Genomic DNA, 17,437 nt, shown 5'->3' on the forward strand with positions numbered 1-17,437 from the left:
ACTGATCACGTATTAGCGTCTTCCAGTTGTTTGGCATTATTATCTTTGTGCATCTCGCAACCTGGACAGAGAATAACGTTTACCTTAACCCCTTATAGTCACCATGAGATAAGAAGACGTTTCAGACAACTATCTAGGAAAGAAAGCCTACCTGCAGAGGTTGCTCCTCTTGCTTCATTTGCTTATCAGATACAAGATCCCATTGACTGGGACGAGCTAAACCATCAGACTCCTTGGTACCTGCATGTTTCCATATAAGCAACCAATAAACATTTTAGTCATTCCGTAAACAGAAGTCATTAGCTAATCAAAGTAAGCCCAACACTTGAGCAGCAAAGAGTGTGCACATACCACATAGATCGTTGATCTTCTTGGCGAGTTCCTTAAATCTCTTTCTCAGCTTTCTTGATAGGTGCAGAGTAAGGCCCTAACCCCTGCAAAGGTATGACATATACGAAGGTCAGCATATGGAGAGAGCAGATACACGAGCAGATACAGCAAAGACTCAATAATCTAAGTAGCAAAGACTCAATAATCTAAGTAGCAAAGGTATGACATATACGAAGGTCAGCATATGGAGAGAGCAGATACACGAGCAGATACAGCAAAGACTCAATCATCTAAGTAGAAAATAACACAGAATTGAACTAAGTAGAACAATCAAGCACATCATAAAGCACCTAACGAATCTAGCTTAAAATTACTCAGGAGAAAACATCAAATTGGTTTGCAATGAGACGAAACCCTCACATTCAAGAAACCAAAAAGCGCTTAGTAACTAAAACCCTAAATCAACTCGCTTTACAGAAGAGACTAAGATGAAGATAAAAAAAATTGTACCGATTTGGGTTTGAGACGTGATGAAGAAAGAAGCAATGCGGCGTCACGGCGATGAATCACCGGAGGACTCTGACCGCAACAACTCCTTCTCGTGGAATCCAAACTCATCCTCATCTCAACAAGATTCTTCTTTTTCGTCGTCGGCGAAACAGAGGCCACGGTGAAAGGAATCAGCAAGTCGCTAGAATCAAGATCACTAGGGTAAGGGTTTCCAACGCAGAGCCTCCGCTTGGGGACTGGTTTCAACCCACGGATTACAGGAACAGGGCAACCTTTCTCAATGTGTAGACCACCGCGAATGTAAACAAACTGCCGTAGTTGGATTTCATCGGAACGTAAGTGGCGTGGGGAGAGTCAGAGACTTTGACGAAGAATGCTTCGCTACCATGATCATTGGTCGTCTCTAATCTCAGCCTCAATATCTCTCACCATGTTCGCCGGATTTCGAATCGGAGATTTGAGATTCAGAGGTTGAGAAATTGAATTACGATTTTGTGTCTTGCCGAGAAGAACGTTGCTCTATTTCTGTTTTGTTGAATTCTCCGGAGTTCCTAATTCTAGACACTTTTCCTTTTTCTAATATAATCCTCTACTCTTAATGAATACCCAAGTTTTCCCTTACCAAACCGATTCAAACCGATTCATCAAACCAATTTTTAATTAAATTAATTATTTAAAAAATCCAAAATTGTTGCTGTCAAAACAAACAAAAAAAACTTTAAAATCGGTTCCATCGTCGCTTCTTCCTCCCCAGTCTTTCACCATTAAAACTCAAACTTAAATCTTTAAATCATATCTTTTCTTTTTCCTATTACTTTTAGCTTAAATCTCCTTTAGTTAGATTTGAAACTTGTGTAGACAATTAATGGACATTGACTTGATAATCATCTATTATGGGTCAATTAAGGTACTACTGGTATTTTACTATGTGCTAGTTTAGTTTAAGTTCTATCCTTTTTAGAAAAAACAGAGACTAACCTTCCGAAAGCATTAAAGATAGTCTGAGAGAAACTTGGATAGTTAGTTTCAGAACCAAGATAAGTTTCAAGATTAGTGTATTTAATTAATATATATTTACTTTATGTTTTTGTATAACTTGGTAAAACTCGGTCTTGTAATGGTACAACTACGTATGTCTTTGCTCGTATTCAGTTTGTAAAATGTTGTACAACTAACGGTACAACTACGACCAATTTCTTAAAAATTCATAGGTACTTTATAAATAGATTTTTTGGAAAATGTTAATAATCTTTCATATTGACTTTATTAATTGAAATTTGTGTGACAAATCTTCTAAAATAGCATCAAAAGAAAAGAAAAAAAGAAGAAAATAGTGTTCATTAAATTCATTTGTATACAAGAAAGACCTTATAGTTTTAAGATGACTATCTTATTGTTAACTCATTTACATTGCAAAACACACAAAAATAAGGTTTTGATTCATATTTTTGCATAAAGATATGGGGAATGTAATAAAAATAAGTAAAATCTTCAGTCCAACTACAAAGGTTTTGTTTGAATAAAAGTATAACTGATTATACTTAAAAATCTCAAAAATACAACTATATAAAAGAGAGTACAACTTGGAAACTAGGAACAACTATGTTCATTTCTGCGGTGCCACGTGTCATGTTTGGCGACTCCATGTGTTTTAGTGCAGTTTATACGATGTGGCCCACATTTTCCCCATTTTTTGAAAATTTTGTCTAAAAAAAAAAAAAAAAAAAAATTTATTTTCCCATCCAACTAATCCCAAATTCCCCAGTTATTAGGCTTTGATAATTTGAGATCCGATTTCAGATCTTGTGATTGTTTTTTTTTCTTTCTGTAAACCACAATTTTATTAATGAAAAAAAAACATAATTAGCCACCATTACAGGAGAAAGACAGCATAAGACCTGCTACAAAGTACACATCACTAAAGGCTGAAGAGGCTGCAAACACATAGGCAGTACAATAGATTAACACAAAAAACAAAGAGATAAACCGGAGGTGTAGAAAGCTGAGAACAAGCAAAATTCTTCCAGGCTCAACGGTGACTTCAAGTGACTTCCAAGGTTTTGTAAACAGCTGAGAATCCAACGACAAGTGCAAAACCAAAATGTATTCCTTCCACGCCAACAAGAGGGTGTTCTTCCGTAAAGAGGTAGTCTTCGCCATGATATCTTCTGCTTCCAATGTAAGGGTGCTAGAACGATAAGCGATAGAGCTCTCCCGCAAGGGAACTTCAAGGGTTTTAGAAGAAATCATGTCCAAACAAGATGCTACATCGAGTCCACCAACACCAATTCTAAAGAGGTGTAGGTGTGACGAAGGAATCACTGAAAATATCTATATACGATCATACAATCCATATTAAGTTGTACCAAGTTTTACGAAGTTGTATTTTTTAGTTTTAAAAACTTTTAAGTTACAAATCAACATAGTTATACCAAGTTATACATAGTTATATACGGTTAAGAGATTTATTGTTGAATCCCCATTAGACGGCTTTGTTTCTTCATAATCAACTGGAATTGGTAACTACTGTTCTTCTTCATCGAAAACTTATATTGCATCTGAAGGATTGTGGTCTCCAAGTTCACTCGGGTTATTTGTAAAAACCTATAAACCAATCAATTTCCTCATCAAAATCTTACAATCTACATTTAGGTGTACCCAAGTATTACCAAGTTGTATCTTTTGGTTTGGGTATTTTTTTTTTAAAACGGGAATAATTGAACCAAGTTGTACTTAGTTGTGCACGGTTTTGAGAACAAAATTTCTTAAACTTAAATCGAACAGAAGAAATCGATATGAAGTTATACAAATTTGGAGTTGTTTATAACTTTATCCATATATGAGGAAAAGACACAGTTGGGTTTCTATATTGTGCGAAAGAGAAGAAGATTCGAAATCTAGAAAATTCAAAAAAAAAAAAATGTTAATTGCTTAAGATAAATTCAACCCAGAAAGAATGGGGAAAAAGCTTTAAAATACCTCATTTATTTTTTATTTGGACGTTTAATACCTGATCTTTTTAGGTTAGAAAAATAATACCCAAAATAATAAAAACGTGCAATTTAATACCCAAACTATTAAATATTGACATTTTCCTACCTACGATCTGTCAACAAAAAAAATATTCCAATTTTACCCTTCTTAATTTACATTTATTATTAATGCATAAATGACATAAAATTAATTACAATTTTATTAAAAAACAAATATTTGCTAGTAATATTTCATTGTATCATTAATTTATAGATTTAATTCAAAATATATATTTCATTTTTCATTTTTATCCAAACAATATTAAGTGATTCAATGAAAGGTTTATTTTAAGTTATATGTTTCATATCCAAAATATATATTTCATTTTTATCCAAATATATTTTATTAAGAAATCTAATGAAAGATATATATATATATTGAATTATACATTTCATTTCCAAAAATGATATGTATATTTCATATTTCATTTTTATCTAAAACGTTTTAAGAGATCCAATGAAAGATATATTTTGAATTGTATATTTTATATCCAAAAATTGTATTATATTTTTATCCAAAACTTTTAAGAGATCCAACGAAATATATATTGAATTATATATTTCATATCTAAAAATGAATATTGAAGTATGAAATATATATTTTTAATAAAAGATATAAAGAAATATTACAATGAAATAGTAAAGTAAAATATAGTCTTTTATGCATTAATAATAAATAGAAGTGAATAGGGTTAAAATTGGAATATATATTTTGTTGAGAAATCGTAAATAGAGAAATGACAATATTTAATATTTTAAGTATTAAATTGTACGTTTTTATTATTTTGAGTATTATTCTTCTAACCTAAAAAATTTAGGTATTAAACGTCCAAATAAAAAATAGATTAGGTATTTTTAAGCTTTTTTCCCCAGAAACAATGGGTTCGGGTAATTAAAGAACCAATTAGATTGGTTGGGTCGTACATACTATATACTTTTAAGGGTTATGATGTCTTTTTTCTATTTTCTGATTTAAAATAAATAAAACCTAAATTAGTTTTTAGAAAAAGAGTAGTTGAGATTTTTTTGGGGGAATATTATCTAAAATGCCAGTTTTACACCCTAAAAAATTGGAACTACCATTTTTCTTTTGGTCTTCTATGGAGTGCCATACACAGTAAAAATGTTGTGGGCAAATAGACAAAAATACCCTTTACCAAAGGGAGAGCATTTTGCATAGTTTTCAAAAACTTTATGGGATGATACATTATTTTCGACAGCTACAGGGGGCATTAATTGGTGACAAGGTAAGCTATTACCCATAGGACTATTGATTTTGTTTGTATTTAGATAGCAAATCAAAAACGAAAAAGAAGGTTTTTTTCTACACTCCCAGTTGTCCACCATCCTCTTATCTGGTTCTACACACCCCAGTTGTCCACTTGTTGTTGAGTGTGGCAGGCGAGAAAAGCCAATTAAGAAAGTGGCAGTCCATACAACTTTTGTCACTGTTCATGTCAATCTAGACAATTTTCTCATTTTTTTGGTGGCTTGAGGATCTCCCGAGAATTTGATATGATCGGTCCTAACTGGAAGGCAATAAACAAGGTTAAGTGACATAGCCTGCACATGCTCGTCTGGAATGTTTGCATGTAGCATAAGTGTTTTCTTATATTAATGTATGTCTGATGCTAATTATGATGACTCAATCTCGATCCGTGAAATAGATGAGTCTAGCTAGAAATAAAGCCCAAGAAAAGCTTGTAAAAATTAACTACTACAGAAAATAATGAACGGAACAAGCATTGTATGTGTTTAAATAATTTGTCAACAGCTTTTTAAGATCAACTCAAAGCCAATTCGAAAGAATATTCTTAAGAGAAATTCTTTTAAATACCGTTAAACATAGTTTTAGTTTCTAACTTACCATTTATTACTTATTTTTCCATTAATACTGTCATTAATTCAACAAAAAACCTATTATATATCTGTGTTATAAACACTTAATTTGTTACATGCTCATCATCTGTTTAACTTCTTCGTCGCTCGCAACCCGGAATCTAAAACGAGTTCAGACAATTCTGTCTGTCATCGCTCACAAGCACAAATCTTGGACGAGTTCAGACGACTCCGACTTTCTTTGATATCTTTGCTCTCCGACGTCGTTAAATAGTTTGAAACCTCTTTGCTTTCATCGACAATGGCGTCAACGGTCTCTTAGCTCACCAGTTCACCATCAGATCTGAATGATCTCGAAGCATCCATGCCATGGATGAAAATTAGATCCGTTTCTTAGTTTGCTTCAACCTCTAATGAAATTGAGAGAAATGGGAGGTCCATTCATCATATTTCATCCATTTATCAAGATCAACACTCTCATGTACCATTTTATAACTCGGAATCTAAACGTAGAGCAGTACGGAACTAGTGTGCATGATAGTGTGGTAAGAAATATATCAAATTTTTATGTCTGAGGGTTTTGTATCTCTATATGTGCTCACAATAAGAATTGGTAGATGTAAATTTATAGCAATGTTTTTCCTTTGAGGAATTTCAGTGTCCAACTCGTGCATGCGTGTTGTGCGGACTTAGCAGATGTCAACATAAAATATGTTGCATAATGTCAACATCAAATATGTTGCATAATGTTAACATCAAATATGTTGCATACAAAGAATTTGATATAATATTATTGGGAACAAACCAGTTGGTAAAAAGTAAGAAAGTTCTTTGTTGTCGTCGATTTCGATGGCTTTGACTTCTTCGATTTATAATTCATATGTTATAGAGCTTGTTGATACAAGGATTTTTAATCCTTTATGTTCAATCTCCTCAGTGTAAGGATTAGACTTCATTGGGATTAATCAGTACACAAGCAGATACGCGAAAGATTGTCTTCATTCAGCATGTGAACCAGGCAAAGGAGGTTCGAGGGCTGAAGGTTTCGTTTATGCAAACGCCCTTAAAGACGGTTCACATTTAGGCGAACCGGTATGCAGACAGGCCAACTCAAAGTGGAAATCTTTTCAGAAACCTTTATGAGTAATTATTTTTAATAATGATGCAGACTGGAGTAAATTGGTTTTCTACTTATCCTCAAGGGATGGAGGAGATGTTGATGTATGCAGCAAAGCGATACAAAGACATTCCATTGTATGTAACAGAAAATGGTAAGCCACATTGCCCAGACTGTCTGTGTCTCTGCAGTTTTTGCCGGAAGTTTTCATCTCATCGCTTTTGCAGGTTTTGGTGAGAACAATACCGGAGTTTTTTTAAACGATTACCGGAGAGTGAATTTCATAAAGGGTTCATCGATCCAAATAAGTGCGAAGGTAAACAGTTAGAATTGTAACATGAACTAAAAAGCCAAGCCAATTTTGTGTAGTTTTTAATAATCCTAAGTGCAACTGAATTTAAACAAAGTGAAACTATAGAATATAAGCTAAGCACCCAAAACCTAACATAAAATGTAAATGAAACGTAGTTTAAACTAGTTAAAAAATGAAAAGAGTTAAGCTCTCAAGGATAACCAGTTATCGATTCAGTGGAGTCTTTTAATCTAAGTAGATGCCAAAAAACTCGATCAAGCTATCCCTAGACAATGAACTTCATAAACTATCCAATCTAGTTACTTGGCATAAACTATCAAATTAACCTAATCACATCTAAAGTCAAATCCCTTTGATGCAGGGGCGGACCCACATAGAAGAAAGTGGGGGCAGTTGCACCCACAAACCTATTAAGTTATAAGTGTCAAAATGGTTAAACTGCCCCCATGTTATGTTTGAGGTCATGGGTTCAAGCCTCATGTGCTACATTTTGCACCCATTTAATTTTTTTTCTGGGTCCGCCCCTGCTTTGATGAATTATGATCAAGCAAGCATTAAATTCTAAATCATTAATGTCAATAATAATCTTAGACATCTAATCGCTTAGGCTAAAAATGTAAATGTTTGGTACTAGTTGTTTCAGACATTTCATCAAACACACTTTTGGTGCTGAAATGTCTAAGACCTAATTCCAAATGATCATAATGAAACTAGCTAATAAGACATTTTTCCACAACAGAAACCAATCAATGCTAAGTTTAGGCATCCTAATAGACTAAGATTCTCCATATAATCTATACATCCTTAACAACCCTAATCACTACTTAAAACCCATAAAATATGATGAAGAACACAAACCTAGAAAAATATTAAAATAGACATATTTATATAGATCAAGATCTAAGGATCAATATTGTACAAAGAAGCAAGTGCAAGTTCTTAACAACTTAAAACATATTTGGATTACAAGTTTCTTGAAGTTTGGTGGCTAAAAGCCTTATACGTTAATTAAAAGCGAGATCCTTCTAATTGACAAATGTGCTATCTATATGAAAGAAGGAAAACCTTAAGTCACTAATAGGTAGTCTAGTTCATCGTGTGCTTCGGTCGAGCATCAGTCTTCACTCCAATCACGCGATTACATACTCAATCGTTTGATTCATTGTGTGATGTGGTTGTGTGCTCCAAGTCTCCTTCTTACTTCTCCACTTGTCTTAGTACATAACTCCATTTAAATTCATTCCTTAGCTCAATTAGATTCCAAAACATATGTTTTTAAGCTCAAATGCAACCATGCATGCAATGCTAATGTAAGACTATTCTAAAGATGCAAAACAGAGTTTAAAATTCCTAATGACTAAGGAACAAGACTTAAAACAAGAAAATGAAGGATAAATGCAATGCAAAATCAAGTAAAATGCAGAAATATCAACTTTCTCAAACTTATTCTTTGCTTGGTCTCAAGTAATCAAACAAATCCTAAGCTGTGAGACAGGTTTAAATGTGGGGCCTTGAAACCTAAACATTGCTTAATAGAATAGCAAGAATCAAGGTCTAGATTATTAATTCTACAATGGAACGTGAGAGAACCTAAAGTTTGTTATATTTCTATTATTTTATCCAAACTCTTTACATAAATATATTTTACACCTTAATTGACCACACCGCAATAAAATAAAAATATAGCATATTCTAATACGTTATAAATCATATGTATATGTAAATATTCTCTTGCGCTATAGCGCGGATCCTATCCTAGTTAAAGAGTTAATAACAAGGGCCATGATCATAATCTAATGAATATAACAAGCTAACAAGGTTGAAATTGTAAAGCTCGTGTCCAGTTTTTAGGACACTATCGATCGACACCAACTATGGGTGTACTCACTACAAAAATTGCCTTTGATAGCACATTAAGATAGCACGATTTCGCTAAGTGATATGCTGAGATTTTAGGTTCTATTAACAGCAATAGAAAAACGCTAATATATCAAAACGATAAGCGGGATAATAAAATATCTTTAAGCGCCCAATACTTAGTAATTTTTACTAAAATTTTCAGTTCTAAGCGCCCAACACTTACGTTTTATCCCTCTTCGACAAATTATGTTTTCTTCCCCAAAAAGAGGAACTCGTTTTCATCCTCTCTATTGCAATTAGAAGCTCGATTTCATCCTCTCAGTCTTTATTTCAAACTCAATTTCATCGCCTCTGTCAGGTAAGAGCTCGATTTCATCGCCTCTGTCGCTAATCTAAGCTCCATTTCATCCTCTTGTCTCAGTTCGATTTCATCCCTTCTTTCGCACATCTCAGGTGGATTTCATCTTCTCTGTCGCACATCTCAGGTCGATTTCATCCTCCATCAGTGCTCAGCTCGATATCATTCTCTCTATTGCACATCTGGTTTTGATTGCATATCTAGGCAAGCTATTTCATAGCTTTATATCTTCTTAGTCTTGTTCTCCCAATTTTTTGTATGAGATTTAAGTTTTATTTATGAGATTTAGGTTCTCTCAAGGTTTACTTTATGAGATTTAAACATTTAAAAGAAATGTCTTGTTTGTGCAACCATATCTAAGCAAAGTTGGGTTTGATTTGGATTGGATTAAGGTATTTACATTACTGATTCTTTCAAGTTTAAGTAGATTCACGAATGAGTATACTGATTTTGTAATGTTTCCAAGTTTTGGTGACATGTTAAACACATTTACGAAGCTATACATTATCACCCAATCATTGGATTTTGCTCTTAATTTGGTGTAAGGTTTGCTCTCAATATTTTCACTAATAGATACTACAGAGACTGTATTGTTATTTTTGTTTGATAAAGAGCATTGTTCATTGTTTATGTGATGGGTTTGCTATGAGATTAGAGTGACTGCGCAACTGTTCTTTTTCTCGTAGTATATTTAGGTTGATTTATTACATTGAAGTGGCTTTACTTATATCTTGGTTGTTGTGTCTGTTTGATGTGTTTTTAAAATTCAATGTCTTTGCTTATATGTAGTAGTTAAATTGTAATCGGTTATACAAATATTGATTTGATGACTAGTTAATATGCATTGTTGCTCAAACGGTTTTAATGAAGGTAAGATCATATAATGTTAGACTAAGCATGAGTGCATCTTTGTAGAATTGATCATGCTTATGAGATAGGTGCATGGAATTTTGTCAAGACTATCTCAGTAGATAACGGAGACAGTCAGTTCATAATTTTTCTTTGTAGAGACTGTCGCATTGTAGATCGTCATTCATGTAGTTATGTTGTTGACCATCTTGTAACAAGAGGTATGGATGACGTTTACAAGCTGCGTAAGGACTGGTACCATCATGGAGAATATAACTCAGTTTTTGAAGCTGAAGAGAAAGTAAATCATTTTAATGAAGAGATTGCTGGGTTATACAGAGCTGCTGATTATGAAGATCATCGGTTTGATGATGCAGATGACTTTTATGTGATTGAGAAGGTAGAGGACAGTAGAGAAGATGAATTCCAGAAAAAGTTAGCAGATGCAGAAACCCCATTATATCCAAACTGCACAAGTCAGAGCAAGCTATCAACTATTGTCTCATTTTTTTGACTCAAGACATAGAATGGCTGGTCTGACAAGAATTTCAACGATCTGTTTGATACACTGTCAGAGATGTTACCAGCTGAAAACGTGCTGCATACATCATTGTATGATGTAAAGAATTTTTTTAAATATTTTGATGTGGGTTATGAGAAGATTCATGCGTGTATGAATGATTGCTGCCTATTTAGAAAGGAGTTGAAGAAGATTGACTATTTTCCAAACTGCAAGGCTTCAAGGTGGAAGGTTAACTTAGAAACCGGTGAGGTAAAGAAAGGTGTACCACATAAAGTTTTACGGTACTTTCCAATAATTCCTAGGCTAAAGCGGTTGTTTAGGTGTGATGACATGGCCAGAAAATTAAGGTGGCATGCTACTAACAAGAGCAAAGATGGGAAATTCAGACACCCTGTAGACTCTGTGATTTGAGGCTACTGCAATGTTTAGAGCGAGTGCAAAGGATATTTCACAAGTGGCTGCTTTAATTACTTACTATGGGAGAATACTAGAAATTATACTGTTGGATTATAATGTATTCTACATTCCTATATTCCCGTATCAATGGGCAGTTAGAGGTAACGGGGTTAAAGTAGAAGGTGGGTTCACGTTAGTTAACTTGAATCAAAGTCAAGTTCTTTCATGAGAGATCCGTTCATATTGGCATCTCTGGCTAAGCAAGTCTTTTACTCGAAGGAGAATGATCAAACTGGTTGGTGTGTTTTACTAAAAGGTCCTTCCAGAAGATATAGCGAGGAAGTTGAAAAAGATGGAAACACATATATAGGACCAATGCCATCAATAATTCCAATGGATATTGAGTTAGAGGAAGAAGAAAATGCTCAAAATGCGCGAACTAATTGTGAAGGCATATATGTGTGTTATGTTTTATGTGCGTTTGTGTGTTGATATGCTTATGTTAGGTATATGATTGTCTGTTTGTTTAATTACTTTACTCATATAGAGATCTTTCTGTGTCATCTTTGTTTACTGTAACTAGTTTTTCTTATTAATTGTTTCAGGTGAATCACAATAGGGAATAAAAAGACAACAAAGACGACTAAGAAGTCCAAGAAATCAAAGAAGAAACTTGTTGATGAAGATGAGCCGGAATTTATGTGTACTGTGTACCCTGATCAAACTGCAGCCGATGATGTAGAAAGAGTGAATGAAACAGGAGAGAATGAGGAAGAAATAGCGGCTGATGCAAGAGAGAGTGATGAAGTGAATGCATAAAAGGAGAATGAGGAAGAAAGAGTGGCTGAACAAAGAGAGACTGAGGAAGGAAGGCAAAATGAAGAAGGTGTTCAAGATGATGAGCCTCTTGGTTATGTTGAAATGTCAGAAGAGAAACAAGATCAACAAAGATGAATAATGTAACTAAATATCCAAATGTCTGTGAAATATTTGAATTCAATGGCATGGGAGAGGCTATAGGTCCTGGCTCAGTAAAGCTGTCCTCTTATCTAGGTCAATTAGTGCGGGAACATGTTCCTGTCACCATTGATGACTGAAAGAAAATCACTGACGAACTGAGAGCAGTTTTGTGGAAATCTGTATAGGTCATACTTCTTTACATGACTCATGTGTGTCATTGTTCATTGTTTATGCTTCTGTGTTAATGTTAAATCAGTCAATTATACAGGCTAGATTTGACCTCGATGAAGAGTTCCAGAAGAATCCTGTGATGGGGCAAATGGGATGCCTCTGGAATTCCTCCAAATCAAGACTAGTCTCCTAGATAAGATCCAAATCTACTAACCAAGACCGAATGAATCTGAGACCTAAGAATGTTTCACCACGAGAATGGCGTAAGTTTGTGAAGCTCAAGACTAGATTAGAATTTGCAGGTATAAGTGAATCTTACAAAGAGAGACGGCGAAGACAAATACCACACACTTGTAGCCGCAAAGGAATGGCCAGGCTGGCATAAGAGTTGGTAAAATCTACTACCTTAACTTTGATAATATTACTCTTCTAAACCATCTTGTTTGGTCTTTTCTGAACAATGTGTTCTTTTTGTAACAGACACAACAAAGTTCCGAACCATCTCAAGTGAGTAGGCTAAAGGTCTGGGTCCAGTCACATAGTAAAAAGGATGGTACTCCAGTCAACACAAAAGCAGCTGAAAAATATGTTAAGTATTTAATGTTGTTCTTCATTTTCTGGTCTATATTCTCATTTACCATATGCATGTTTGTAATGTATGAAGAAGAAAGCAGCTGAGTTGGTTGATAATGCTGGTTCATCAACTTCAACAAACCCACGAGATGACCCCTTTTCACAGCTATAAGGACCTGATAATCTAGGTCGTCTAAGGGCAATGGGAAGAAGCATGAGTAAGACCAAGTTAGCTTGTTTTCAATTGACCAAAAGTTTATTGTTGACATGGAAGAGAAACAATATCAGTTGGTTCACAAAGTACATAAATTGGAAGATGAGATTAAGAGAATTAAACAACAAGTTTGTTAAACAGAAATAGGTTTACATTGAAACATTACTCCTCCATATGTTTGTTTAACTTGGTTTTAAATTTGACACAAGCAAGATACTGAAGTTGGTGAGAACTCAGCTTCTGTTATAGGAAAAGTAATTAATTTATATGAGCTTGTTTAGTTGATATGCTTATAGTAAATACTCACAATCTTGATATATATTTTACTGTAGAGTGTTAACAAATAAGCATATTGACGTTGTGTGTTGGTTGATTGGGATGGTACTGCTGAAAAAGTGGCTGAAGTACTTATTCTTTGCACTGATCCGGATGACTTTCTGAATAACATCCCCTTGGGCCCTCTTGCTTTTAAAGTTTTGGTTGATACATCGATTATCTGAGAAGCCTTTCTTTGGAGACCTACAGTTGAGATTTATAATGTTGGTCTAGCTTTTGGTAAAATCATTGCACGGCCTCTCAATAAATGTGTTGAATCAGACCAGTGGCTTTATTCTGAAGACATTCATGTAAGGGTAACATTTTCTTACACTCAACTATACATATTAGTTCAATGTGTTGATATTTTCTGAGATTATTGTTTTATGCATTTGACAGAGCCAAAAAACAGATTATTTGAACAAATGCAAACTACTAGATTGGTCTAGTAATACTGATGAAGTGCTTGGTGAAGGACGTTGGCATTGTAAGGAACCAAAAGCGTTGGTTAATAATATTCCTCTATGACCAAATGCAGTTAAAGTATATCTCGATGTGGTACATGTTAAAAATAATTTCTTATGGAGGCCAACAATAGAAACAAGATACATTGGGGACTTTGTGAAGTCATTTATAGCATGGCCTGCTAATAAGTGTAGTTTTGAAGATACCACATAGACACGATGTTAAAAGTCCGCTCTTTAGCCACATACCTCCTCTACAAAAGAACCAAGTCCAAAAACTTCATCAAAAGGTATAACTTCTGCATCTCCAGTTTCTAACTCTCATAAGCAGAAAGGAAAAGATTCATGTCCACCAGCGCCTGTAAAGAAAATTCCACCACAACTGACTCTGTCTCCACTTCAAAGATCTTAGGTAATTAGCTCAATTTCTACACTTCTAAGTCTCCACTACAAATTAAGATGTTTTTCTTTTAACTTTAATAAATATGTTATATTGCAACCATTGTAGCGTCACGGTCCAAGTGATGCTCCCAAAGAAAATAAGAAGTGTAAGCTAATGCATATTAGCGGAAGAAAAAGGCGGTTGCTGAAGGACGTTGGGCGTCAGACAACCCAGAGTAGACTGTTCGTTTTTTTCCCTTGGGTGATAACGCAGTTAAGGTTTGGGTTGATATAGTGAATGTGAATACTGCACTTGTTTGGAGGCCGTTGTCTGAAACAGAGTGTCTTGGAGATGCAATTGGAACTGCCATTGCATGGCCAAAGGTGGCCAAAGGAGAAAGTGATATTATATTAAAAGACTTAGGTTTACTCTGCTGTTTCGATTTGTATTGTGACTTGAATGATGAATTTGAATTCGGTAATGACTTGTTGGATTGGTAATGTAATGTTGGTTTGAGACTTGTTTGATAATCATGTGTATCAGGTATTTTTGGTTGTATGAAAACTGTGAAAATTTCATATTGCATAGCATTACTTATAAATTACCATAGCATAGAAAAATGCTACAACGAAAACATGTGCAACACTTAACCATTGCTTTAATTTTAAAGAAATATATAACATTAATATTTAAAGCTATTGTAAAACTGATAAAACAATAGCTCGTTACAGCAACGCTATCATAAAACTTTAATAGCGTAAAGAAAAACTATTTTAAGTAGTAAAATATTATAGCAAGTAAAAAACAACGCTATTATAGATAAAAAAATTCATAAGATTAGAAAAACGTTATGATATGTGTGCGACCTATTATAGTTGGCGCATACATAGCTTTTGAAAATTCTCTATCAATGACTTTTAGTAGCAGTAATCAGATGCTAACAATATTAATATTTTGTTGTAGTGTGTCAATCGAAACCAGTGATTTTGGGTTTGGCGGTTTAGTTTTTAATTATCGGTTTAGCTCGATTTCAATTGGAAGAAACCCTTAAATTGTTTTAAAACTCAAGTAGCCACTCTCCATGGAGGTTTTCTCTGCTTTAGGTCGCTTCCTACAGGTTTGAGAAAGATAGAAAAGCTTGTGTGAGGATCCTAGTGCTAAGGTGTGGCCTGTGAGAGATTTAGAGGTTTATGTGGGTTTCCCTTGAGGGTTCTAGCAAGGAGAAGGGAATTTTTGTGGTTGTGGGTGTGAAAATAGGTTAATGTGGTGCTCTTTTTCTCTGTTTCTGTCTTCCTTTCAATCCAAACCAAAGGTGAGTGCGTGACCATGGCTTATCTAAGTATTAAGGTTGTGTAATTTTTGTTTACGTGATGTGTGGATTGATTTTCCTTATTGTATATATGTTTCAGGTGTTTGTATGGCATTGTGTGGATGTACTTTGGTTGTGTCGGCATGGGAGATGATGTGGTGGTTATTTTAGGGTTCTTTCGTGGATGAGATCGACACTGGATGAGTTCCTAGGTATCGAACGACACATGTCGGTTGTTCGCAGTGCAGTTTGTGGTCCTATTTGGTGGTGGTGTGGATCGATGCCAGTTGTTGTTATCGACTGACATCAGCTTTCTGTGAGCGCAGTTTGTGTTTTTGATTGACTGGTTTGGCTGTCTTTGGTATTATTGATGTGTGATCATGATCTTAATTGCTTGTGTATAGCCTAGTAGATGGGAGGATCGCTTCACTAAGTGTTTGTGATAATACTCATGCATCTCATTGTGTTTGTGGTGTAGATAAAGTGTGACGTGGAATCATGGCAATGAGAAGGAGGATGATCTAGGGTCTCGGTTGTTGGTTAATGTTTATTTTATGTTGTTAGAACATGAATTAGAAGCATGCTAGGTTGATGGTGTAAATTGTGGTGATTTTATGATTGGTTAGTTAATATTATGATTAATTAGAATTGGTTTGGTTTGTTCTTGTTGTCCATGATGGTTTATTGTATGACAATGATGATATTGTTGGTTTAACTCGGTTAGGTTAATTAGTAGATATTGGACTATTAATTAATAAATTAAAAAAAGTCGAGTCTTTTTGATGGGGTATCAGAACCCTTACGGTTCTAGGGCTTAGTTAAATGGGTTGTTATGGAGGGTCTGTGAATCTCATGGTTTGAAGACTGATGTTTAGAATGCTTTAAGAATTGAATTGGTGATTTCTTTTCCTATTGGCTGGTGGATATATGGTGCTTTTGGAGTCTTTTATCTTTTCTTTAATGTCCATTTTCAGTCGTTTGTCGCGTAATTTTTTTTTTTGTGTGTCTTTTGAGTCGTGTTTTGAGTCATGAGCAGGTGCTAGAAAGTTGGATCTATTTTAATCTATTGGATCATGTTTCATTCTATGTCTATTTGTTTTGCTTCAGTTTATGTGTGAGTAGTTTCTCAATTGGGTTTTAGGGTTCTAAGTAGAAGATTCAATGAATTAGTGGACTGATTGCTTTAATGGATTCTTATTATATGGTACTTCAATTTACTTGTTCTCAATGCTAGAATATGATTGATCACCCCATTTTAGTACTTAGGCTTTCAAATGATTCAGAGATGATTAATAAAATGCCTAAATGACTGTAAATTGAGCATTGTATTTCTAGCATGTGAGATTTGATGTTACTATGCTTTGTGAACTAAATGAACCTATTCGATAATACGAATTTGATTAGGAAATTACAAATTAGAGTCTAGTAATTGAGTAGTTGAATTTAGTGATTAATTGTTTGAGAGAGGAGTAATATAAATTTGTGTTCATGTTTAAGAACGATTCTTTATGTGGAATCCTTGTTGCTTTCATTTACTATTCATTGTTCTGTGAAATACCCTGCTCCTCAATGTCTTTCATTCATAAGTTTAAACCTCTATTTATTTGCATTTTTATTTACAAGTCTGAAAACTAAACAAACAAATCTTGTCCGCTTTAGCTAAGAACGAGTCTCTTAAGTCTTTACAGTATCTTTACTCTGTGATCAATCTCGCGTATCCTACCTTTCGGTTTAGTATATCGAGGGTAATACCCGAGCAATTATTGATGTATGTTGTCAACCGTTGTGCGATACTTGGTGGATGCATGCTAGATTTGATTATGATTAGTTAGTCAGTTGATTGAGCATGTAGAACTAGTATCATCCTCTTTAAGCCTTCAAAGATATCCCACGATAAGTTTTTTTGGTAAAATTGATTTTGC

At 34.4% G+C, this 17,437-nt stretch overlaps 1 protein-coding gene and 2 long non-coding RNA genes across 3 annotated transcripts; 1 reads left to right on the forward strand and 2 right to left on the reverse strand.

Annotated features, from left to right (window-relative positions):
- Positions 1-162: 162 nt before the first annotated feature.
- On the reverse strand, positions 163-1,371 carry LOC111829090. Its single transcript, XR_002832654.1, has 3 exons — positions 841-1,371; positions 352-434; positions 163-240 (listed from the first exon to the last, which is right to left on the reverse strand). It is a non-coding gene; the product is annotated as an uncharacterized LOC111829090 (long non-coding RNA).
- A 1,332-nt stretch (positions 1,372-2,703) lies between these two features.
- LOC17874479 lies at positions 2,704-3,284 on the reverse strand. The gene is made up of 2 exons (XM_023777826.1): positions 3,273-3,284; positions 2,704-3,171 (listed from the first exon to the last, which is right to left on the reverse strand). Exons 1-2 carry the CDS (start codon positions 3,282-3,284, stop codon positions 2,704-2,706), a joined length of 480 nt encoding a protein of 159 aa, XP_023633594.1.
- An 8,027-nt stretch (positions 3,285-11,311) lies between these two features.
- LOC111829089 lies at positions 11,312-13,040 on the forward strand. Its single transcript, XR_002832652.1, has 4 exons — positions 11,312-11,633; positions 11,733-12,272; positions 12,356-12,649; positions 12,739-13,040. It is a non-coding gene; the product is annotated as an uncharacterized LOC111829089 (long non-coding RNA).
- The last annotated feature ends 4,397 nt before the right edge of the window (positions 13,041-17,437 follow it).

This window comes from Capsella rubella, unplaced genomic scaffold (genome assembly GCF_000375325.1).
Source record: "Capsella rubella cultivar Monte Gargano unplaced genomic scaffold, Caprub1_0 scaffold_18, whole genome shotgun sequence".
NCBI lineage: Eukaryota > Viridiplantae > Streptophyta > Magnoliopsida > Brassicales > Brassicaceae > Capsella > Capsella rubella.